The 25,522-nt window shown below is 41.0% G+C and overlaps 1 protein-coding gene across 35 annotated transcripts in view; it reads right to left on the reverse strand.

Annotated features, from left to right (window-relative positions):
- CSNK1G1 (casein kinase 1 gamma 1) overlaps positions 1-25,522 on the reverse strand; it is a 207,738-nt gene that overhangs the window by 40,716 nt on the left and 141,500 nt on the right. For all 35 annotated transcript variants that reach the window (XM_055098296.2, XM_055098291.2, XM_055098307.2 and 32 more), the window contains 3 exons: positions 11,530-11,681; positions 8,868-9,102; positions 2,419-2,504 (listed from right to left, as the gene is read on the reverse strand). In XM_055098296.2, coding sequence (XP_054954271.1) covers positions 2,419-2,504; positions 8,868-9,102; positions 11,530-11,681 — 473 coding nt within the window. The remainder of the gene's footprint in view (positions 1-2,418; positions 2,505-8,867; positions 9,103-11,529; positions 11,682-25,522) is intronic.

Below are 25,522 nucleotides of genomic sequence, written 5' to 3' on the forward strand. Positions count from 1 at the left end.
ATTTTTTTTCTAACACTAACAAATAAGAAATGTAGTAGAAATTATATATTTAGATATATACAAACATCTGCTGTGTTCTGGAAAATTTTACTTGTGAAAATATTTAGTTGTCTCAGATAAACACCATCAAATATAATGGATGAGTGGCTAGGATAAGAAAATAACAATATTATGTGGCAATATTTTCAAAATTGCAGAAGCTTAGTAATATCCCATGGCCACCATAATTCAATATGATTCAGCATTCTCTCTTAGATCAGCTCTAAAAGTACTGCTAATCCAGGTGGGGGAAACAGATAAGTAATTCTACTACACATATATTGAGACTTTGAACAGAAAAAAAACAATAACTGAAAAATGTCTTTCAACAATGTGCTTCCAGAGGGAAAAAAGTTGTCTATGGTACAGCCATGGCTAACAGGTTTGGTGTATGTCAGTAACTCAAAAGCAGCCCAAGTCTGGTATGCTCAGAGCTATAGCCAGAGGGCTTCCGAACCCTGGATCAACAGTGGGCTCCTAGGGAATTCTTGTCAGGCTTTACCTAGCTTGCTGCACTCAGACTTAAGCAATAGTGTTCTGAAGTAAGTAGGAGAAATTTTAGATCTACAACTACCACTAAAATGATTTACGGACGAGAGAGTTTCAAGCAATTAATAATACACTAATGCATTGTTTGGCTGTATGATGACCAAGTTTGACATGAAACTCTATTTGAAAGCTATAAAAATCAATGAGAAGATGTATATGACAGGAGAGGAATTTAAGAGTGAAGAAATAAAATCTAAAAGGGAATGGGTGGAAGTCTTACGTTTTAGGACAATAGTCTAGAAAGCCTACAGCAAAATGAACCATCCTGCCTTTCTGGAAGAGGGGGTGTAGGAGTACCCCAAACTACTGATTAAGTTTCTTTCCATATTAATATGTTGAAATAAATTACAACCAAAAAATATGTCTTGGGCCAGGCGCGATGGCTCATGCCTGTAATCCTAGCACTCTGGGAGGCCTAGATGGGTGATCACTTGAGGTCAGGAGCTCGAGACCAGCCTGACCAACATGGTGAAACCCCGTCTCTACTAAAAATACAAAAAATTGGCTGGGTGCAGTGGCTCACGCCTGTAATCCCAGCACTTTGGGAGGCCGAGGCAGGCAGATCACAAGGTCAGGAGTTTGAGACCAGCTTGGCCAATATGGTGAAACCCCATCTCTACTAAAAATACAAAAATTAGCCGGGTGTGGTGGCGTGTGCCTGTAGTCCCAGCTACTCAGGAGGCTGAGGCAGGAGAATTGCTTGAACCCAGGAGGCGGAGGTTGCAGTGAGCCGAGATCGCACCACTGCACTCCAGCCTGGGCAACAAAGCGAGAGTCCGTCTCAAAACAAAAACCAAAAAATTAGCTGGGTGTGGTGGCATGCACCTGTAATCCCAGCTACTCAAGAGGCTGAGGTAGGAGAACCGCTGGAACCTGGGAGGTGGAGGTTGCAGCGAGCCCAGCCTGGGAAACAGAGCGAAACTCTGTCTCCAAAAAAAAAAAAAAAAAGATACTAATGGGACTTACAATGGGTTAGAAGCTCACCATTTCCTAGCCAAACAGCCAAAGGCACAGAGTAATGATAATGCTCATAATTATAATAGTAAACTGACATGTAACCACTGTACTGACACCTACCTAAGGAAGGCTATTTAAACTCTACACATTTTGCAATGAATAGATATTGTCTGAATAGGCATTTATTCAATAATACACTTGAACAGCAATGTTAAACCTGGATTTTCATTTTAGTTCAGGTGAGTTCTTAGCCTACATAGGATAAACAAATATTTTCCAAGTTTTCCTGAGGAGTACACCCTGCTGGCCTTTCTGGTAAAATGTGTAGCAGCTGTTGTCAACAATTTGTTCCAGAAATTCCCTTACATACTGGGAACACTCCTCCTGCTACATAATGGTAGTGGAGGAGGAATACCAACACAGAGAGAAAAGCAGCACTGTCAAGCCTGGGAGGAAATGAGGGAAAAGATCATGGAAAATCCAAGAACAAGGAAAAATTAAGAAACGGAAGACAAATGTGAACAAAACAGTTTCCAAAGCCCAGGAGAGCATTTATAATGTAGACTAATGTAATTAGTCCCTGTTTCTTATCTCCAGAGCCAATTAGCCAATAATTCTTTTTGTGTGTTGTTTTAAAAAAATATTTATTTGTTTATGTTTAAATAGAGATGGGGTCTCACTATGTTGCTGATCTCAAACTCCTGGACTCAAGCAATCCTCCCACCTCAGCCTCCCAAAGTGCTGGGATTACAGGCATGAGCCACCGCATCTGGCCAGCCCCCTACACATTTCTTAAAAACATGAAGCCAGAGGCTCCTTCATTAACAACTGAGCATTGAAACAAAGCCTTCCACTGAACACTTTCAAGGATACCTTGAGTCCTTGCCAGGGGAGGCTGCCTCGAAGGAAATACATGAACATATGGCCTAGGGCTTCCAAATCATCTCTCCGGCTTTGCTCTAAAAGGGAAGACAGATCACACATTATGTTTGCAGTTATTAAAGCAGAAAGAGGTTCAAAACCAAGTAATCCCTTCAGAAACCCTTCGGCTCTGGAAAGGCTCTGCTTACTAATTACTTGTATATTTAAACCAAGGATAGTATTTTAGATCAAAACCCTAAACCGATGTGTACTTCCTTTGCCTAGATCTGTTGATGGTAAGTAAATATCAAGAGAAAAGAGCAAATTCTGAATTAAAACCAAGCCCAAATCACTAAACAGTGAATTTCCACCCCTCACTCAATGCTGTCACCTTCCTGAAAGTGATAAAATTTTAATGAAATGCTATTTCCAGTATATGGGCTACAATTACCCTTTAGTTACCACCAGAGAGTGAGCAGCAGATTAAGCAACCCAAACTGTTATAACAGTCCATTCTGGCTAGGCCTGCAAAGATACAAGCTGCAAAATGCCTAGCAAACATGCCAAGTGCTTTTTATTCATCATAAAAATTAACACTTAAAATTAAGTTTCATATCAATGAACATCAGTACATACTCTCTTGGCTCCCATTCAATTTGTACCATGTCCTATAACCTCAAAAACATTTTAAAATTTATTACTAAGGTCTCCTCAAAATTAGATGGGTAAGGCTACACACGTCTGTAGTGCCAGCTACTTAAGAGGCTGAAGTGAGAGGATCGCTTCGGCCCAGGAGTTCGAGATAAGCCTGGGCAACATAATGAGACCTCATCCCAAAACAAAATAAAACAAAAAATCAAAGTCCCTGCATTCCGGAAGCGTATCTAAAACAAGTTGCTGGGTTTTTCTCTCTTTTTAATTGGGAAGGTGAAGATGACAAAGAACTGCAAAATAGTTAACAAAAAACTGCAACTTCATCTCAGAAAACATCCTACACATTCTTTGATTGTTAGAATCTAAGTAGTACACACCTTCGTTTCTTTATTCTTTTTTACAGACAGAGTCCTTGCTGTTTCCTAGGCTTGAGTGCAGTGTTGTGATCATGGCTCACTGCAGCCTCAAATTCCTGAGCCCAAGGCACCCTTCTGCCTCAGCTGAGTAGCTAGGAATATAAGTGTGTGGAACCACACTCGGCTAATTTATTTATTTTTATTTTTTGTGAAGATGGGATCTCGCTATGTTGCTCAAGCTGGTCTCAAACTCCTGGCCTCAAGCAAACCTAACATATCAGCCTCCCAAACTGCTGGGATTACCCATGTGAGCCATTGCACCCAGTCCATGCATTCATTTTGAATTTGCCAATTATGGTTTAGTCTCAGATTTCTTTTTTTTTTTTTTTTTGAGACAAGGTCTCGCTCTGTTGCCTAGGCTAGAGTACAGTAGCATGTTCTTGGACACTGCAGCCTCGCCCTCCTGGGCTCAAGTGATCCTCCCACCTCAGCTTCCTCACTAGCTGGGACTACAGGCATGCACCACCATCCCTGGCTACTTTTTGTATTTTTTATAGTTACTGGGTTTTGCCATGTTTCCCAGGCTGGTCTTGAACTCCTGGGCCAATCAAGCAATCAACCAGCCTTGGCCTCCCAAAGTGCTGGCACTACAGGTGTGAGCCACCACACCTGGCCCATCTCAGACATTTTATGTGTTTATTTTTCAGAATCAAGTTTAGGGCTTTATCTGAATAAACTACAGAAGCAAGACTAAGAGGCTACCTTCAACTTGATTGTGCTTTCTTTGTACAGAAAGTAAAACCCAAGAGAGCCAGAGAAAGCCACTCAGCTAACTCAAAATACAGAAGTGCAACATGTTTAACTATTGCCTTAAATTATAGGGAATTTGCATGAAAAAGAATAGTAGTCTACAGGGTAGATGAAGAAAGAAAAGGCAACTTTTTAAATAATGATTTGATGGAGGTTGTAAAAAGATGGTTACTAATGGGAAGGAGAGGTACCCTGACAGAGATAAATAACATAAAACTGAGTTGGTATACATCAATTGAAACAATCTTAAAAAGAATGAAAACAGCATGACCATCAGAATCCTTTGTCTACATGGCTTGTCTGAAGTTTGCAATAAAATATTCATAATTGAAAAAAAAGCAGTTATACAAAAACAGTTTGTTGACACAACCTAAGGATGCACAAATGAAAAAGAGAAAAGAACAAGGAGAGTTGAGTGGAGGCCTCCCACAAAGCAGGGCAGATAGAGAAACGACTCTGCAGTTTCTCATACTGTATCACACCTACTCATTGCCTCTCCATTTTTATATCCACTTCCTGTAACAAGAAGCCCCTTGGTTATTAAAAATTCACTGGACAAATGTTTGAATTTTAAACAGTTGAGCACTAGAGGGCGAAACTCTCCACATTTTCAATATTGATCAGGCCTACAGAAAAAAGATTTCACAGCAAAATAAATTATGAGATTAATATATTTTTAAAACTCACTGGAATAAGTAATAAAGTAACTTTTCAAATCCTGAGAACTATGAAAAAGAACTATAGAATATGGGACAATAGGAAAAATAAGGGTTCCTAAATCAGGAAGGGTACACCTAAATAAGGTACCCAAAATAAGGGTACCTAAATCAGCTCAACGATTTAGGTATCTAGATCTTGGTTTATCCTTTCTAGTAATTACAAACCTACTGTCCGCCATCCCATACATCGGAACAGACCTGGTCCAATGAGTCTGAGGAGGCTACTCAGTAGACACTAATTTAATCCAGTGAAATTAAGCATGGTCAAGTCACCTACTTTGGGTCTCAGTTTCCTCATCTGAAAATAAAGTGTTCAATCTGGGGAGAATTTGAAAAGTCATTTCCAGCTCTAAAATCCTAAAATAATCTGATAACTTAAGCCTTTAGGGCCTTTCAGGAAAAAAATAAGAGTGAAAACCAGAGCATGCTTTATTTTCATATGACTTTGAACACTCCACACTTGTCCAATTCATTATTTCTACATGCCCTCATTTTTTCATGCAGAATATTTTCATTTTCAAAGAAGAAAGGTTTCCAATACCAGTGAGACCAGCAGGACACAAAATTCTTCAATTCTTCTGATTGGTTGAAAGGTGTGCTTTCATCCAATCAGAAAGATGTGCTTGGTTTACATGCATAACATCCCTGATTTTAGGTTAGATATATTTGTTGAAGGCAGGGAGCAAGGTAACCCAGTGTTCTCACCCTAATTTCAACCATTAAATAATATAAATTGGGCTTCTCAGTAAAAGCTTAATCAGTGGGAAGGTGGCTACTATGGTCTGGATTTCTGTCCTTCCCCTGGACCCCCCAACACACACAAACCTCACGTTGAAATTTGATCCCAATGTTCGAAGCTGGGCCAAATGGAAGGTGTTTGGGTCATGGGGGTATATCCCTCATTAACTGATTAATGACCTCCCTTAGGGATGAGTTCCCAAGAAAGCAGGTTGGTGAGAAGAGCCTAGCACCCCCCTTCCCATGTGATCTGCACATGCTAGCTGCTCCCCTTCCCCTTACACCATGAGTGGAAGCAGCATGAGGCCCCTGAGGCCCTCACCAGATGCAGATGCCAGCGCCATGCTTCTTGTATAGCCTGCAGAACCCTGAGCCAAATTTAAAGGTCTTTTCTTTATAAAATGACCCAGCCTCAGGTATTCCTTTATAGCAACACAAAATGGACTAAGTAAGTGTGGCTACTCTGATGTGGCAACTAATGCAAGGTTTAGGAGGCTTCTTCTCTTGTCCTCCTCCTCTGTAAAATTAAGAAGTGATTTTCTCAAAGCCATTTGAAAATACACATCTCAGTCATTTCTTCTTCTTTGCAACACAAAAAAATGCAACACATTTAAAAACCAATAGCATTAGAGTTCCTACAAAAACTTCTATCGTTTGAGGCATGGGAAAGAGTTTAAAAAGCAGTGACAACTTTCTGTATGTATTCTCTGTAATGCAGAGAGCACAAAATATGATGACAGGTTAGATTTGACCTGAAAAACTCTGGTACTCAGTAAGCCAAGTCTGGGGGTAAACTCAAAAGTCCCGGCAGGAATGGCAGTACACCAAGAGATGAAACAGACTGATGCACAGTAGATGCTTAAAACAGATTTTGTTGAATAAATAATAATCGGGATAATTACAATATGGACTGATATTACTATTATCAGGCATTATGCTAAACATTTTACATACATTATCTCATAGAACCATATATTACAGGCATAATTATCATACCCATTTTATACATGAGATAACCGAGGCTGAGGGAAGAAGGTTATTGGATCAAAATTACATAGCTATTAAGAAAGAGCGCCAGGATTTGCATCCTTTTTCTTAACCACTACTCTGTATCTTATACAAACATAACATGAACACCCAGCCCTTGTCTGTTCTTGTCTTTCCTCTTAAGAACAATAAAATTAGTACACGAATGGCTGAGCCCAGGAAGTGGGCATTAAAACAACTTCTAGAGTTTGTCAGTTAAACCACATAATCTTAAGTTTATTATTTAAGACACAGTTTTTGTTTCCTTGTAAAATGGAAAATTACTTGTCATTGTGAAGGAAGAAGGGGATGCTGAGCACTTTGCAAGAGACCTATGTCAGACATGGTGCTTTCACATATATTATCCATTCAACCCTCAAAATATCCCTGTGAAGCATTACCCTCATTTTACAGAGGAGTTTCAGTGAGATTAAGTAACTTGTCCAAAGTAACGCTGATAGTAAGTACCAGAGGACCTCTAGTCTAATTTTAAAGTATTACATTTACTTAAGTGAGGATTTCCATGTGGTTACTGAAAAAATCTTGACAACATCATAATTTCAAATCGAATTGTATCATACTACTTTGTAATGCCATTTTTTACTCTTCACTATCACTTGAATTCCTCAGGTGAATAACCTGTGTAGTTTACTCAATGAGGGAACTTAGTAGATATTACATTAGTCTTTAAAATACTTATTAATGTGCAGGCCAGGCATGGTGGCTCACATCTATAATCCCAGTGCGTTGGGAGGCTGAGGCAACAGGATCTCTTGAAACCAGGAGTTTGAGACCCGCCTGGGGAACACAGTGAGACTCTATCTCTATAAAAAAATTTAGAAGTTAGCTGGGCATGATGGCATGCACCTGTAACCCTAGCTACTGAGGCTGAGAAAGATCTCTCCAGCTCAGGTGACTGAGGTTATAGTGAGCTATGATCACACTGCTGCCTGAGTGAGAGTGAGATTCTGTCTCTAAAAACAAAATAAATATGCTGGGCACGGTGGCTCACACCTGTAATCCCAGCACTTTGGGAGGCCGAGGCAGGCAGATCACTTAAGGCCAGGAGTTCAAGACCAGCCTGGCCAACATGGTGAAATCCCGCCTCTATTAAAAAGACAAAAATTAGCCAGGTGTGGTGATGCATGCCTGTAATCCCAGCTACTCGGGAGGCTGAGGCAGGAGAATTGCTTGAACCCGGGAGGCAGAGGTTGCAGTGAGCCGAAATCGTGCCACTGAACTCTAGCCTGGGTGACAGAGCGAGACTACATCTCAAAAAAAAAAATAAAATAAAATACATCTTAGTGTGCAATAGTTCATTAATATTTAAGAATATTTTATAATTATTTCTGCCTAGGAGTATGGAATCTGAGAATATTCTGCTTGTCTACTCTCTAGAATGTTGATTTTCAAACATGTTTTTTTCAATCACCTAGGAGTCTTTTCTTCAAATAGAATATTCCATGGAAGCCCAATATATGAAACATAAAAAAGGGAGGCTTTTTTGAAGTGGATAAGCCTAGGGCTCTGCCTGCTTGGTCTCCCCACTGTTCCTTAGGCTTCTCTGACAAATACTCTCCCCCTTGGGCTAGATCCTCACAGGTAAGGTCTTCTGCCTTGATTAGAGCATTTAACAATATTTGTGCAGGTTGTTTATCCTGAGTAAATTGCAAGACTAATGGTAAACCAAGTATATTTTCACTGAATAAGACAGAAGCTCTTCCTTGAAGACTTCTGTGCAGAACTATGTGCAGTGAACAGAAGTCTACTCCATTTTTAGTGAGGCACTCTTCCCCACCGCTGACCCAGCCTGATGTCCTCTTCAGGACTATCATATATGGGGTCATACATAAGTTAATACCAAATTCATTACTAAACTCATTAAAATGCTATCCTCTTTTTACAATAATTCAAGTACTCACACTGCTCAGAAACTAAACATTTGGAAACAGTGTAAAGAATTAAGAACCTATGCATAGTCTATAGGATTCTTTGAAAAGTCATTAACTTACCATCTCAACTTCTCATGTATAAAAATCACTCAACCTTGTGAAACAATAAAAACCACAAGTTGTAATGCACAATGGGGATATAATGTTACAGAAATAATAAACTGTTCTAATGACTCGCCCCTTTCATGGAACAGAAAAAAACACACCTTTGCCAAGATGCGTGTTGATAGACATATATCTTGCAGTTCCAGTTAAACTTTTGTGTTCCCTATAAGGTATGTGTTTTTTGGTTTCGGGGTCAATGTATTCCTTGGCCAGTCCAAAGTCTATAATGTGTATAACATGCTCTTTCTTATTGCCTTGTCGACCAATCAGGAAGTTCTCTGGCTTGACATCTCGGTAAATGAGGTTCTTTGAGTGCACGTATTCCATTCGAGAAAGCTGAAAGAGAAACAAATGATAGAAATACTCTAAAGAAGTATATCAGGAAAATACATCAAAACAGTTTCTTTAACCAGACCAAGGTTTTAATTATTGAAATAACAGTAAAATTCATCTCCTTTCACCGCCCAGAGTCACTTCACTGACTTGTAAACAAAAAAATATTTTGCTATAAATATGTACACAACAAATATCAAGACTAGGAAAAAAAAGTGGGATAGTACAGGTCTGCTAAAATGATAGCTCAATTTTACCTCATAATGTCACAATTTGCAAATGACAAATGAAATCAGTTGTTTATATGCTACTTCAGAAAATTAAGCATTTGAGACAAAAGAAGTATTCCCAGGTAAGATATCAAACTGTTGGTGACCTTTGAGACAAATGCCACTGCTACATTCACCTTCTGCCCACATCTTCCTATCCTTATTTGGACAAGACTACCCAACCCAGTTTTCGATGTTGTGAGGCCCAGAGAACTTAATACTGGCCTGACATCACATAGCTAATTAGCAGCAGAGACAGGGAAACAGTTCATTATTATTATTATTATTTTTGAGACGGAGTCTTGCTCTGTCACCCAGGGTGGAGTGCAGCCTCAGCCTCCTGGGTTCTAGCAATTCTCGTGCCTCAGCCTCCCGGGTAGCTGGGATTACATGCACATGCCACCATGCCTGGCTAATTTTTGTATTTTTAGTAGAGACATGGTTTCACCATGTTGGCCACACTGGTCTCAAACTCCTGACCTTGGGTGATCCGTCCTCCTCGGCCTCCCAAAATGCTAGGATTACAGGCATGAGCCACCATGCCTGGCTGAGACAGTTCATTGTTGTTGTTTTAAATTTATTTTCAGATTATTTTTGTAGAGATGGGGTCTATGTTGCCTAGGCTGGTCTCAAACTCCTGGCCTCAAGTGACCCTCCCACCTCAGCCTCACAAAGTGCTGGGATTATAGACATGAGCCACCATGACTGGCCAGGGCTATAGTTTTTATGTTAAGTTAAATATAACCAAAAATAATAATCATAAAAGTATTTCAAATTTTATTAAGTATTTCTATCTACTAAGCTTTTCTACTAACTTTTTTTTTTTTTTTTTTTGAGATGGAGTCTTGCTCTGTCGCCCAGGCTGGAGTGCAGTGGCACGATCTCGGCTCACTGCAAGCTCCACCTCCTGTGTTCACGCCATTCTCCTGCCTCAGCCTCCTGAGTAGCTGGGACTAAAGGCGCTTGCCACCACGCCCAGCTAATTTTTTGTATTTTTAGTAGAGATGGGGTTTCACTGCGTTAGCCAGGATGGTCTCGATCTCCTGACCTCATGATCCGCCCACCTTGGCCTCCCAAAGTGCTGGGATTACAGGCGTGAGACACCATTCCCAGCCCTTTTCTACTAACTTTTAGTAGAGAAAGAGAAGCTCAGATATTTGAATTTGGGGCTCAAAAGTCAAAGTCAATTATCTAACATTTCCAAATTTTTATAGGACAGTGGGAGAGACCATTACCATTTCAAACAAATGAAGATATATTTGCATCCTTCCCCAAAGGGCTTGTGACAAACTTCTCAAAGGAACTGTTGGAACTGCTTCTTAAACTGGTATTTGTGTATAATTTGGTAGGAGCTACAAGAGCTGCCTCTTCAGCTGAAATTTGTCTCTGAGAGAACTGGAGGCCTGAGAACTACAGCAAATTCCTAGTCACACAATTTTGAATCTGAGTGTTAGTGCAATGGGTTATAACATCAATCTTTTCTTGGTTGCAACAGTGAAGGGAGAGAGAGGACATGACAAAACCTTACAGCTATATTTAAAACACATAAATAGGCTGGGTGCAGTGGTTCATGCCTGTAATCCTAGCACATTGGGAGGCCGAGGTGGGAGGACTGCTTGAGACCAGTTTAGACAAGCCTGGGCAACACAGTGGGAGTCTGTCTCCAAACCTTTTTTTTTTTTTAATGAGCTGGCATGGCACCTGCAGTCCTAGCTGCTGGAGAGGCTGAGGCAGGAGAATCGCTTGAGCCTAGGAGTTTGAGGTTGCAGTGAGCTATGATCATGCTACTGTACTCTAGCCTGGGCGACAGAGACCCTGTCTCAAAAATGAAAAACAAAACAAAACAAAATCAAATAAATTATTCACATTTTTACAACTCCATCTAATCGACCTCTTTCTCCCTAATCTAAATTATATACTTCCTCTTCAGTTAAGGGCAGAGCATTGCTCCAAGGTGCAAAGTCTTAAAATAGAGCAAATTGCAGATGTAGTGTGACTTCTCTGAATTTACCCTTTTTGCCCCAGCCAGCTTCCCAGAATGCCATCAAGCCTGAGTACTAATTCTTGATGTGTTGCTACGGCTAGTAAATCACCAAAAGGCCCACAAGGATGTGGCTGAGGAACCAGCTTATTCTCTTCTAGAAGAGCAATTCCAACTTACCAACTGGATGGCTATCATTAACACCGTCTTCAAAGTAAATGTTCGGTCACAGAGGTCAAACAAGTCCTCCAAGCTAGGGCCAAGGAGCTCCAGCACCATGGCATTATATTTCCCACATGGTCCAAAGTAATACACCTGTGGGAGACCTTCACCTGAAAGCAGAGGGGAAATGGGGGTATACAGTGGGAGACACAAAAGCCAAAATATGAGATAACAGTATTAGCACTGAATAAAATATTTTTTAAAATACAATTTGTGAGATTTCCATTTTCTTTCATAGTCCCTACTGGAAACTCAAACTGAGCACAACAGCTTCAATGGGAACTAATAATGATGGGAAAGGCTAAGTCATTGCACAATACGTTCAAATGAGTAGTTATTTAATACCACAGTGCCAAAAACATTTCGACTGCTATAAGATAGAGAATGGTCCCTGATCCATTGGATCTTCCCAAAAGGATGCCTGAAAGTGCAGTATCATAAAAGGCTCAAAGGATGGCTCACTGAGCTCAAAGGCCAGGCTAACATAACTTGTTACATTAGCTGGTTCATGAGCACTCTCTATGCTTACTGCCATAGCCACATGGGCTATTTGGAACTGTTGCCCTATGGACAACTCAGACTGAAGAGGCAAGGTCACAGAGAGTGCAGCCTGGCCCCAGGCCAGCACAACTGGCCCTCTTTTCACAGGGAGTCTCTATAGTTTTTTGTTTTTTATCAGCTGGAGAAAAGTCAACAGACACTTAGTGTTTGGTTGCTGATAAGTACTGATGAAAGGAAAAGGGGGAAACACACAAGGCTGGGTTTTCCCCAGATTTGAAATTCATAACTATTAAGAAGCCAAAATCCAGACTTTCTCACCTAAGTGGCAAATTGTGAATGAATTTCCTTTATAAAGTGCATTGTAAATATGAGGCATTCACTAAATATATAACTGGTACCATGAGAATAGTAGATATTAAATAGGATTACAGACGCCAGGCGCAGTGGCTCATGCCTGTAAGTCCAGCACTTTGGGAGGCTGAGGTGAGTGGATCACAAGGTCAAGAGTTTGAGACCAGCCTGGCCAACATGGTGAAACCGTCTCTACTGAAAATACAAAAATTAGCTGGGCATGGTGGCATGCACCTATAGTCCCAGCTACTCAGGAGGCTGAGGCAGGAGAATCGTTTGAACTCAGGAGGCAGAGGTTGCAGTGAGCTGAGATGGCGCCACTGCACTCCAGCCTGGGTGACAGAGCGAGACTCCATCTCAAAAAAAAAAAAAAAAAAGATTATAGAACACTTAAAAAATTATCTGGTTTCACAGAGCAGAAACATTCCCATCTTATATATTTATGTGTATAGTGGTCTACAGTTGCATATGTTGTAGATTATTGTTTGCTTCTGCCTCTAAGTGTTTTAACTTGAGACAAGGTCTCAGTGTTACCCAGGCTGGAGTGCAGTGGTAAGATCTCGGCTCGCAATCTCTGCCTCCCGGACTAACGCGATCTTCCCAGCTCAGCCTCCCAAGTAGCAGCTGGGACTATAGGCTCGCTCTACCACACCAGACTAAGTTTTTGATTTTTTTATAGAGATGGGGTCTCACTATGTTACTCAGGCTGGTCCTGAACAACTCCCAAGCTCAAGCAATCCTCCCTCCTTGGCCTCCCAAAGTGCTGGGATTACAGGCATGAGCTACTGTGTCCAGCCCCATTCCCTTTTTATTTCTATGAGTGGGATATAGACAGATGTATATCTAACACATACTTCTCTCGAGGGTAGGTCTCACATATTTGGAATTAATAACTATTTCATATATTGTATTAGTCTATCTTGATTCATTAAATCCTAAACAACTTTTTTTTTTTTTTGAGACAGAGTCTCATTCTGTCACCCAGGCTGGAGTATAGTGGCGCAATCTTGGCCCACTGTAACCTCCGCCTCCTGCGTTCAAGCAATTCTTGCGCCTCAGCCTCCCAAGTAGCTGAGATTACAGGCATGGTGTCCACCAATTTTTTTTTGCATTTTTTGGAGAGACAGGGTTTTGCCATGTTGGCCAGGCTGCTCTCGAACTCCCGACTTCAAGTGATCCATCCACCTCAGCCTCCCAAAATGCTGGGATTACAGGCGTGAGCTACCATGCCCGGCCTAAATCCTAAACAACTTGAACATTTTCTTTAAATATGTTTATTCCTAGCTTGTATCCTCTAACATATGTTACTCCTGCTAGTTCAATAAATATCTGTTCAATTGTTTTTGTGGTTGTCTTGATTCTCCCTATCTCCAAAAGAGAAAAGGATTTAATTTGAAGTGGTTTTTTTTTTTTTTTTTTTTTTTTTGACATGGAGTTTCACTCTGTAGCCCAGGCTGGAGTGCACTGGCGCCATCTCGACTCACTGCAACCTCCGCCTCCCGAGTTCAAGCCATTCTCCTGCCTCAGCCTCCGGAGTAGCTGGGATTACAGGTGCACACCACCACGCCCAGCTAATTTTTGTATTTTTAGTAGAGACAGCGTTCCCCCATGTTGGCCAGGCTGGCCTCAAACTCCTGACCTCAGGTGATCCACCCGCCTCAGCCTCCCGAAGTGCTGGGATTACAGGCGTGAGCCACCACAGCAGGCCCCAAAGAGTCTTTTTTTCCCGGTTGTTTTGAAGAAGTCATTTTTCAGCTTTTTAAAAATATATAAAACCCAACTAGTTGTTTCCAATGACTCCTGCTGAGACATCCAAAGCAGAACACTCTGTCCTAGAGATTTACTGCTTTTATTAATCAGACACATGGTAAATGCAGTTTGGGGATCTTTTAAATTTATGTCCTATATAAGGATTTAATGCCACTAAAATGTTATTTTCCTAATATAAATATTATATTCTTCAAAGCAGGTTGTGGCAGCACCTGTTGTTTGCATGCCCAATATCCATTCTCCCTCTCCTTTTTTCTTTTGAGACAGTGTCTCACTGTGTCACCCAGGCTGGAGGGCAGTGGTATGACCATGGCTCACTGTAGCCTTGACCTCCTGGGACCAAGCAATCCTCCTGCCTCAGCCTCCCAAACAGCTGGGAGCACAGGCACATGACACCACATCGGGCTAGTTTCTTAAATTTTTTCCAGAGATGAGCTCCCACTATGTTGTCCAGGCTGGTCTTGAATTTCTGGGCTCAACTGATCCTCCTGCTTTGACCTCCCAAGTGCTGAGATTACAGGGATGCCTCTCCCCTTCTTTTTTTCTTTTCTTTTCTTTTCTTTTTTTTTTTTTTTGAGACAGAGTCTCGCTCTGTTGCCAGGCTGGAGTGCAGTGGCACGATCTCAGCTCAATGCAACCTCCACCTCCTGAGTTCAAGCGATTCTCGTGCCTCGGCCTCCCAAGTAGCTGGTATTACAGGCACGTACCACCACACCCAGCTAATTTTTAAATTTTTAGTAGAGATGGGATTTTGCCATGTTGGCCAGGATAGTCTCGATCTCCTGACCTCGTGATCTGCCTGCCTTGGCCTCTCAAAGTGCTGGCATTACAGGTGTGAGCCACCACGCCCAGCCTCCCCTTCTTTTAAAATAACATAACTTTTTTTTTTTTTTTTTTTTTGAGACAGAGTCTTGCTCTGTTGCTCAGGCCGGAATGCAGTGGCATGGTCTCAGCTCACTGCAACCTCTGCCTCTTGGGTTCAAGCCATTGTCCTGCCTCAGCCTCCTGAGTAGCTGAGATTACAGGCACCTGCCACCATGCCTGGATAATTTTTGTATTTTTAGTAAAGACGAAGTTTCATCTTGCTGGTCAGGCTGGTCTTGAACTCCTGACCTCAAGTGATCCACCCAACTCAGCCTCCCAAAGTGCTGGTATTATAGGCATGAGCCACCATGCCTGGCCCAGAACTTCTAATTGTTGCAAATAGCAACTTGCCCAGTTATAACTCCAGTCTCCCTTGACAATTAGGAAACACCAATGAGATGGAAGCAGAAATGAGTGTATAACTCTTTTTTTTTTTTTTTATTCAGAGTCTTGCTCTGCTGCCCAGGCTGGAGTGCAGTTGCATGATCTTAGATCAGTGCAACCTCCACCTCCTGGGCTCAAGCTTTTCTCTTGCCTCAGCCTCCTGAGTAGCTGGGACTACAGACTCAGCTAATTTTGTTTTTAGTTTTAGTCTTGCCTCAGCCTCCTGAGTAGCTGGGACTACAGACTATGGCTAATTTTTTTTTTTTTTAGTTTTTGGTAGAGATGAGATTTCACCATGTTGGCCAGGCTGGTCTCAAACTCCTGGCCTCAAGTGATCTGCCTGCCTTGGCCTCCCAAAGTGCTGGGATTACAGGCATGAGCCTCCGTGCCTGGCCACTGAGTGTATAATTCTAAAAAAATTCTTTCAAGAGAGATGGCTAGAATGAAAGGTCCAGAAGCCATCTAGAATCACCAGACATCTTGACGATGTAAAGTAGTGCCAAGAATAGATGGAGCAAAAAACAGAACCTAAGCCCCTGATGGCTGTGGAGTAACCATGCTAATGTTGGACTTTTCTTCTCTCTGGACTTTTTTTATCAAAAAGAAAAATCAATCTCCACCTTGACTGAGCTACTTGTATTTGGATTTTTAAAAAGCAGCCAACTCTAATCCTAATTAATAAACATATTACTCCATTCGTTGGTTAAATTGCAAATCTGGGCATAATATCCTCTTTCTAAAGTACAAGCTAAAAGTCAGGCTTGCTTAGAAATATAATATTGGCATAATTTCCTACATTTGTTGCCAATACTTAAGGTTCAGTTTAAATGAGACAACTGATCTTGTTCTTAATAATCCTTAGTATCAAATCTAGATTATCTTTTGCCAGAAGTTTCCATGTTTACAATGAAGTCACAAAAGGATTTTGAGTAATATCTACAATTTCTAACTATAATGTCACCCATTACTCCTACCTAGGAACTTGGAAGAATTAGGAGTTCCTGCTCGCTGCATTATTGGTTTTATTAAGTACCCTGAGACCTCACAACACACTGGCAGGCTTTGGGATGCTCAAAGCAACTTCTAGACCACTGAGTGGTTTTGAAGCATTTCTAGGAGAGGGTCAAGGTCCGAGATACCAGTGTAGAAAAAGCTCAAGTCAGAGTCTTAGATCTAGTATTTGCTTCTGCTTTTAACTCTGGCACATTCCTTAGCCTCTCTGGGTTAGCTTATTCATCTGTAAAGAGGAGGGGGTTTACACAATGAGATACCATCTCACGCCAGTCAGAATGGTGATTATTAAAAAGTCAGGAAACAACAGATGCTGGCGAGGCTATGGAGAAATAGGAACACTTTTACACTGTTGGCAGGAATGTAAATTAGTTCAACCATTGTGGAAGACAGTATGGTGATTCCTTAAGGATATAGAACCAGAAATACCACTTGACCCAGCAATCCCATTACTGAGTATATACCCAAAGGAATATAAATCATTCTACTATAAAGACACATGCACATGTATGTTTACTGCAGCACTATTTACAATAGCAAAGACATGGAACCAACCCAAATGCCCATCAATGATAGACTGGATAAAGAAAATATGGTACATACACACCATGGAATACTATGCAGCCATAAAAAGGAACAAGATCATGTCCTTTGCAGGGACATGAATGAAGCTGGAAGCCATCATCCTCAGCAAACTAACACAGGAACAGAAAACCAAACACCACATGTTCTCACTCATAAGTGGGAGTTGAACATTGAGAACACATGGACACAGAGAGGGGAACAACACACACCAGGGCCTGTTGGTGGATGGGGGGGTGGGGGGAGGGAACTTAGAAGACGGGTCAATAGGTGCAGCACACCACCATGGCACACGTGTACCTACATAACAAACCTGCACATTCTGCACATGTATCCCGTTTTTTTCTCCTTAGAAGAAATAAAGAAACAACAAAAAAAAAAAAAAAAAAAAAGAGGAGGGGGTTTAGACTGGTTCCTTTCAAAATCCAAATTCTTATGGCCAGGATTTCCTTCTAGCTACCTTCTGGGTTCCTCTTTGTAAAGCCACAGAACTATGAATGAAACTCACCTCCATATTTTATGAAATAACGTGTGGCACCAATTCAAATATAAGCTGGTAGTGAAACTCAACTGGAAGTGTATCTATCAGAAATATCTTTAAAACTTAAAAAAAAAAAAACCCAAAATGAGATGCAGTGACTTCACCTCCTACCTACTGAGTCAGAATTTCTAGGAGTGGAAGCAAACATTGCTCCACAAGTGATTCTGATGTGTAACCTCAGCTGAAAAACACTATATCTAGAGAGTAGAAATAAAGGGTTTTGCTTTGTTTTATGATTAATATATCATAAGGATTCAGAATACAGTGACAGGTCTCTTTCAGAAGTTATTTCAGATCAAAACAACTGGACTCAATACCTTTTGAAGGAAAGAATTTTAAGGCAAGTTAAAAAGATTTCTCTGTTTAAAGTTTCTTAGTTATTTTCTTACAGAAAATATACCTTTGAGCATAAAAGTTTCTTTGGGAGATGTAGCTGTAATTTATTAGAACTATCTGTACAGAAAGCTCCCCATGCAAGTTCTACTCTGAGCCTGGTTTTTCGCAGGAGTGCCCATAAAGTGGTCTGTGCTGGTGGTAAAAGACACAAACACAGGCACACTAAGAAAGTCTGTCTCTTTGGTCAGAGATTACCACACAGTAACGGCTTATCAGCTGGGCTGCATTTAAATGAAAAAAAAATCCTGTATATTTCATTCTTCTTTTGCAGAGCCATCTCTAATCCACTGCTTAAGAAATTTTAAATTAATCAACATTCTGCTATGAAATCCTTTAATGAGACTGGGGAGAAGGGCAGATCCTTAAGTGCAACATAAGGTACACATGCGGTAAACAGGTACTTTCTATAAATAATTATGAGGGAATGGAAAGGAAGTGGGAGACTCAGGCAAGGAAGATATGTGCTGGATTCTTTGATCAATGGTATATTGGAAACTAAGGTATTAATAGTTTTATAATCTCTCATCTGCTCTGGAAATAATGTGCTAATGAGGTCTCCCCCTCCTAAATTGGTAAACTGCATAGAAACCTGGAAACTAAAGAAGTGACTACTGAATTTTCCTTTTCTGAAGGATTTCCAATAGATTTCATTATATTTCCTTTAACTACAGGTTAAATCTCTTATAAACCAAACTGCAAGGTTACAAATACAGTACATAAGTTATCTTGTATATTTTTCTTAGTACTATGAAACAGCCTTTCCATCATCAATAACATAATGTTATAAACCCTGCCGGACATATGGCTCACACATACATCAAGCTGCACAGAATAGGCAATGAATGTAGAACACTAGAGCTAATTTTCAGTCTGTATGAAGTTTAACTTGAGTCAAATACACCAATTCAAGGAAAATGGCTTCTTTTATCATCCAAGCTGTTATCTAAAAACAATCTACAACACATTATGAACCGTAACTACTCTAAGTAGAGATATTTTAAAATGCACATCAGGTTGAGAACTGAAATAGAACCACCTCAAAGGTTTTGATAATTTGATCCTATTATTGCCTAATAATTAGTCTTTCATTCTTTTTTAAAAACTAAATTACCTAACTATGAAGGACAACAACCTTGGCAAGCCCATTCTTTTGCTTTGTTTATATAGTTTATTTTTTAATGTTTAAAGAAAATAGAATAATTTTTCTCCCAAATTAAATTAATTCTCTTCTCAGCCCCATCAATAGTAATAGTTTCTAGCACAACTACTAAATGCTCTGTAATGTTTCTGAGGGATCAGGCAATTATTATTATAATATATGGGCAATTATCATTAAAGAAAATAATATTAAACATGTACCCTTAGCAAGAAATCAGAAATAGGCAGATAAATGAGATGTTATTCCATTGTAAGTAACGAAAGGGAAAAATGGAAGCATAGCCTTTAAAACTCTGAGAATAAACCCATAAAACAATGCATTATTACAAAGATATGAGATAATACGTAGTATATCTTTTTTAAAAAAGAACAAACAATCCCTCTCATGTCTCTGACTCTGAAAAATGTCTCTTTGCAACATGAACCAGTTAAACATATGAATTTACTCAAAATGCTGGTTTAATAACAAAAACAGCTAGGCCCAGAATTAAGAAAACAGGATTACTTTGTCTGTCCTATAATGAAAAATGTTTTACAATCATCTTGTTTAAAGGCCTCCTGGGAACTGGAATACTGCCAAACATAGGCTGCTAACACGAGCTCAAATTTGTATGGTGGGGGAAGAGGCAGTGAGGAAAGGCAAAAGAAGAGGAATAATTTCACATTTCTGAGCCACAGACATTGAGCTTTAACAGTGTCTCTATTACATACACATAATTATGAATGCCTTGAGCCTTAAAGCAGGCTTAACATTTTATTTATCCAAAAGGAGTCAGAAAAGAAAGCCCAAGACAGGACAGAGGACAGATTTCTTCTATAGTAGATAGAATCCAAAATACACTTTTCTTTTTTTTTTTTTTTTTTTTGGAGACAGAGTCTTGCTCTGTTGCCCAGGCTGGAGTACAGTGGTGCAATTTTGGGTCACTGCAACCTCTACCTCCTGGGTTCAAGCGATTATCTTGCCTAAGCCACCCGAGTGGCTGGGATTACAGGCATGCACCACCATGCCTGGCTAATTTTTGCATTTTTAGTAGAGCTGGGGTTTCACCATGTTAGCCAGGCTGGTCTCAAACTCCTGGCCTCAAGTGGTCCACCTGCCTCTGAGGCAGAATAGGGTCTGGAAACAGTAAACCTAAGGCCAACCTATGGCTGCCTTCTTGGAATTGGACTAAGAGGAAAACCCCACCTGTCCACAACCAAGTCATAACAGGCCAAAGGCCCATCCCTCTCCGAACCTCCCCTCCCCTATGTCAGGAATGGGAATGTCTGGTTTTGGTCCATTCTGGGACCTTCATCTGCATATATGCCATAGGTGAGATGCCTCTGATTGGTCCTGGGCAGAATCTTGATTCTGACTGGTCCTGGACAGAATCCTGCCTCTGATTGGTCTAGGGCAGAATCCTTCATTTCCATAGGGCATAACCTATCAGAAGCCCCTAAAGGTACTTAGATGTGTTACCATGATCTTTTGTTGTTGTTGTTGAGACAGAGTTTCACTCGTGTCGCCCAGGCTGGAGTGCAATGGCGTGATCTCGGCTCACTGCAACCTCTGCCTCCCAAGTTCAAGTGATTCTCCTGCCTCAGCCTCCCAAGTAACTGGGATTACGGGTGCCTGTCACCACATCCAGCTGATTTTTATATTTTTAGTAGAGTCGGGGTTTCGCTATGTTGGCCAGGCTGATCTTGAACTCCTGACCTCAGGTGATCCACCTGCCTCGGCCTCCCAAAGTGCTGGGATTACAGGCATGAGACACTGCTCCCGGCTTACCATATTCTTTTAATTCAATAAAAACCCCAAGGAACATTACATTCAGGGCTCTTGAGCCACCTGCTCAAGCCCGCTCCCACTCTGTGGAGTGTACTTTCACTTCAACAAATCTATGCCTTCGTCTTCCATTGCTTTGTGCGTTTTGTTCAATTCTTTGCTCAAGGCACCAAGAACTTGGACAACTCACAGTCAAGACTTTCCATCTGGTAACACCTTGGCCACCCAAAGTGCTGGGCACGTAAGCCACTGTGCCTGGCCCAAAATAAAAACAGGTAAAAGTGTGTTGTGTATTGGAGGTGGGTAGGGGCAGAGGAGTAAAGTCCTTTCCCTTTCCAAAAAGACTAACTCGGCTGGGTGTGGTGGCTCACGCCTGTAATCCCAGCACTTTGGGAGGCCAAGGTGTATGGATCACGAGGTCAGGAGATCAAGACCATCTTGGTCAACATGGAGAAACCCCGTCTCTACTAAAATACAAAAAATTAGCTGGGCGTGGTGGTGCATGCCTGTAGTCCCAGACTAGGGAGGCTGAGGCAGGGGAATCGCTTGAACCCAAGAGGTGGAGGCTGCAGTGAGCCAAGATCGCAACACTGTACTCCAGCCCGGTGATAGAGCAAGATTCCATCTCAAAACAAACAAACAAACAAAAAAAAAAACCAAAAAAAAAAAAAAGGAGACTAACTCAGCTCAGCTCAGTTACTAACAGACTAACTTTACTCAGATGGTAAATTCATGAGATTAAAAAATCCAGTATTTGACATTTTTCCACCTTCCTTAGTACTGTAGTTCCTGTGATTTAAGATAAAAAGACGGAATATCTACTGAATTTCAAAATCTGCCTCAAAACCTAAGAAAAGACACCTGATTCTTCTTAAAATCCACCTGAACAATTAACAACTAAAAAGTCAAGAAGGTTCTAGCAAGCAGCTAGAAGGAATGAAAAGGAAAAAATGAGGTTACCCAAAGTACAGTGATCCCCTTCCTGACAATCGTGCCCCAGTCCCATTACACTTTCTTTATCCATGTGTCTGTCTTCCCTACTAACAGAAGGCTATTTGAAGGCAGCAACTACTGTGTGTTAATTTTTTGTATGTCAGCACCTAGCACTGGTCCAAGCATATGGTAGATATGGTTAAAATAAGTACTAAGTAAATTAATAACTACAACTCAGTGCGATGGCACTTGAGTTTTCCATTTGGAATGCCTAATGCTTTCCTCAAAATGCTGAAATACACACAATACATACAGAGCAAAGCAAATTCAGTGGATTTAAAATGTGCACGGAATACTAACACAATTGATTTTTCTGAGTTCTTGCTTACATTTCATGGGAATACTTTTAAAAGACAGTTCTGCTGGGCAAGCCACAAGTATGAATACTCCAAGTAAATTCAGAGTTGCAATATTTCTACATTGACTTCTGTGTATTTTAAATCTTCCATGATGATTGTAAATGGTATCTACAGTTTATCTTGCTGTTCCCATATGTAGGTAAACAACTATGCAGAATTACTTATTTCAGTTAACAGCACTGAAAACTACACACAAACAAATGTCTTCTCCTCTCTCAAAACAGCACCTGCCCATCCAAACAGATTAAATGACCAAAAAAAGAGACATCTAAATCATCTAATATGAAAGGAAGTCCAGTAACTTCTTCCTACCCTTATCTTCTCCCTCTCAATTTGTAAACAAATTCTTTATTTTGGTCCCATTTAACTTGGAAATACACGGTCTTTTCTTCACCTAAGTAGTCTTTTCCTACCACACTTGAATCTCATGGTCATCCTGTAAGGAAAAACAGGGGAAGTACTAAAGACCCCATTTTACAGATGAAATAAAAACCCTGAGAAATATTGTGTGAAATCTCCTAGGTTCCCAAATAATACAACCAAATCTCTCAATTCCAGATTCACTGTTCTCTTCTCTACACTAAGCTGCCTACATTCTCTTACTCTTAATGTTCTTTTTCATCTGTGTTGTTGCCAAAATTATTCTCCATGCTCCCCAACCCAACTCTTCCAAACCCTATGTCCTGCCCTTTTGGTTAACATTTTTTTTTTCCACCAATTCTTTATCACCTTTCCAGTACATAAATCCCCCACTATGCTCCACAGGCAGCTTGATTTGTCCTACTCACCCTTTTGGCTTCCCTTATTTTTAATTTTTAAGAAATTTTCTTGCCCTCTCCCCCATTATTTTAAAATCAGCTCCACAAACACTATCTTTTCACCTTTCCTGTCCACCTCTCTGTGGTTCTCAAGCCTTGTCAATTCCAGTCCCTGGTCTCGAACAGGAACCACCTGGGGCATTACTTTTTTAAATTATAAAAGTGATAAATAGACAGAGATAGCATGGATATCTATATTACCCATTTTTAGACAACCAAACGTAACAGCAAACCAAAAGCAGTAAAAAGCATATAAAGAAAAGGTATTCACACCCGGGCACGGTGGCTCACGCCTGTAATCCCAGCACTTTGAGAGGCCGAGGCAGGTGGATCACGAGGTCAGGAGCTCCAGACCATCCTGGTGAAACCCCGTCTCACTAAAATACAAAGAATTAGCTGGGCGTGGTGGCGCACGCCTGTATTCCCAGCTACTGGGGAGGCTGAGGCAGGGGAATCACTTGAACCCCGGAGGTGGAGGTTGCAGTGAGCCAAGATCATGCCACTGTACTCCAGCCTGACAACACAGCAAGACTCCGTCTCAAAAAAAGAAAAGAAAAAGAAAAAGTATTCACAACCACAAAGGCACATGATTAAGAATAGTGTACTGCAACTTCATTTTTAATTTAATACTATAGCATGGGCCAGACATGGTGGCTCACGCCCATAATCCAAACACTCTGGGAGGCCAAGGCAGGTGGATTGCTTGTGCTCAGAAGTTCAACACCAGCCTGGGCAACATGGTGAAACCCCTGTCTCTACCACAACTACAAAAAATTAGCCAGGTGTGGTGGTGTGTGTTTGTGGTCCCAGCTACTTGGGAGGCTGAGACAAGAGGATCACTTGAGCTTCAGAGGCAGCAGTTGGCAGTGAGCTGAGATCACACTGCTGTACACCAGCCTGGGCGACAGAGTGAGACTCTGTCTCAAAAAAAAAAAAGAAAGAAAAAGAAAAATACTACAGAGTGGATATTTTTTCTTATCAACATATAGACCTACCTTATTCATTTTAATAGCTACATATTAATAGTAGTATAATAGTATTCCACCATGTATCATATCTGTTTAACTTTCCCCCTACTGATGGGCATTCATGCTGTTTCCATGTGTTAATTAGAAATATATATTATAGTGAACACCTATTGCTTTTGCCTGGTCTGCATCCTTTTGTTCCTTCTGATAACACCACCTTATTCTTACAGTGGAAAGTACCATTTCCCCAGTGTTACTTCATGTGGTTAAAGTGGGGGCAACCCATCTCCCATTGACATCCCGAGGATGCCACAAGCCCAATTACTCAGAATACTCTATCTGCCTGCCTGGGAAAACTGGCTCAGGAATGGGTGCCATGTCTCTCATGTAACAAGAGTCAACTCTAGGACTTTTGTGGAACTAAAGAGAAGGAGGAGTATTCTCTCTCTCTCTCTCTCTCTCTCTCTCCCTGATCGCTAAACTGAAAGCAGCTCAGCCTGGAGTTGCCAGGGACCACCACATGGAGAAAGCCTATTTGAGAATGAAGCTAATGCAGAGAAAGAAGAGGTGAGAAAAAAAGAGAGGCAAATGTATCACATACCTATGGACCAAGGACATTATTAGTCCTGTATCTGGATGGCTTGAAGTGAGAATGCTTTTGACTTCTTAGTTCTGTGAGCCAAGAAATTCTCCTCTCCCTCTCTCAAGTGAGCTTGAACTGGGAGTCTACTCTTGGCAAATAAAAGCATCTAGACAAATAGGCATGCAATACTACAAAAAAAAAAAAAATCCTTAAGCCTATATTTTTGGGCATGTTTGTAAATTTTTATTTTATTTTATTTTTTTTTAAGACAGAATCTCACTCTGTCGCCCAGGCTGGAGGGCAGTGGCGCGACCTCTGCTCACTGTAACTTCCACCTCCCAGGTTCAAGGGATTCTCCTGTCTCAGCCTCTGGAGTAGCTGGGATTACAAGCATGCGCCACCGTGCCTGGCTAATTTTTATATTTTTAGTAGAGACAGGGTTTTACCATGTTGGCCAGGCAGATCACCTGACGTGCTGGGCCTCCCAAAGTGCTGGGATTATAGGCGTGAGCCACCATGCCCTGCCCGGTAAACATATCTTGAATGTTAATTCCTTAAACAGGAAATGCTGAGTCAAATGCTTGCATAGTTAATATTTTAGTATATAGTGCCACATTGCCAGTTTTGTTTTTTTTTTTTAAGTCAGGGTCTCACTCTATCACCCAGGCTATAGTGCAGTGGCACAAACCATGGCTCACTGCAGCCTTGACTTCCCAGGCTCAAGCAATATTCCCAACTCAGCCTCCCGAGTGGCTGGGACTTACAGACGTGTGACACCACGCCTGGCTAATTTTTAATTTTTTGTTGAGACAGGGTCCCACTAGGTTGCCCAGGTTGGTCTTGAAGTCCTGGGCTCGAGCAGTTCTCCCACCTCATCCTTCCCAAACTGCCAGAGTTCTAAATCTTC

Source organism: Pan paniscus, chromosome 16 (genome assembly GCF_029289425.2).
Source record: "Pan paniscus chromosome 16, NHGRI_mPanPan1-v2.0_pri, whole genome shotgun sequence".
NCBI lineage: Eukaryota > Metazoa > Chordata > Mammalia > Primates > Hominidae > Pan > Pan paniscus.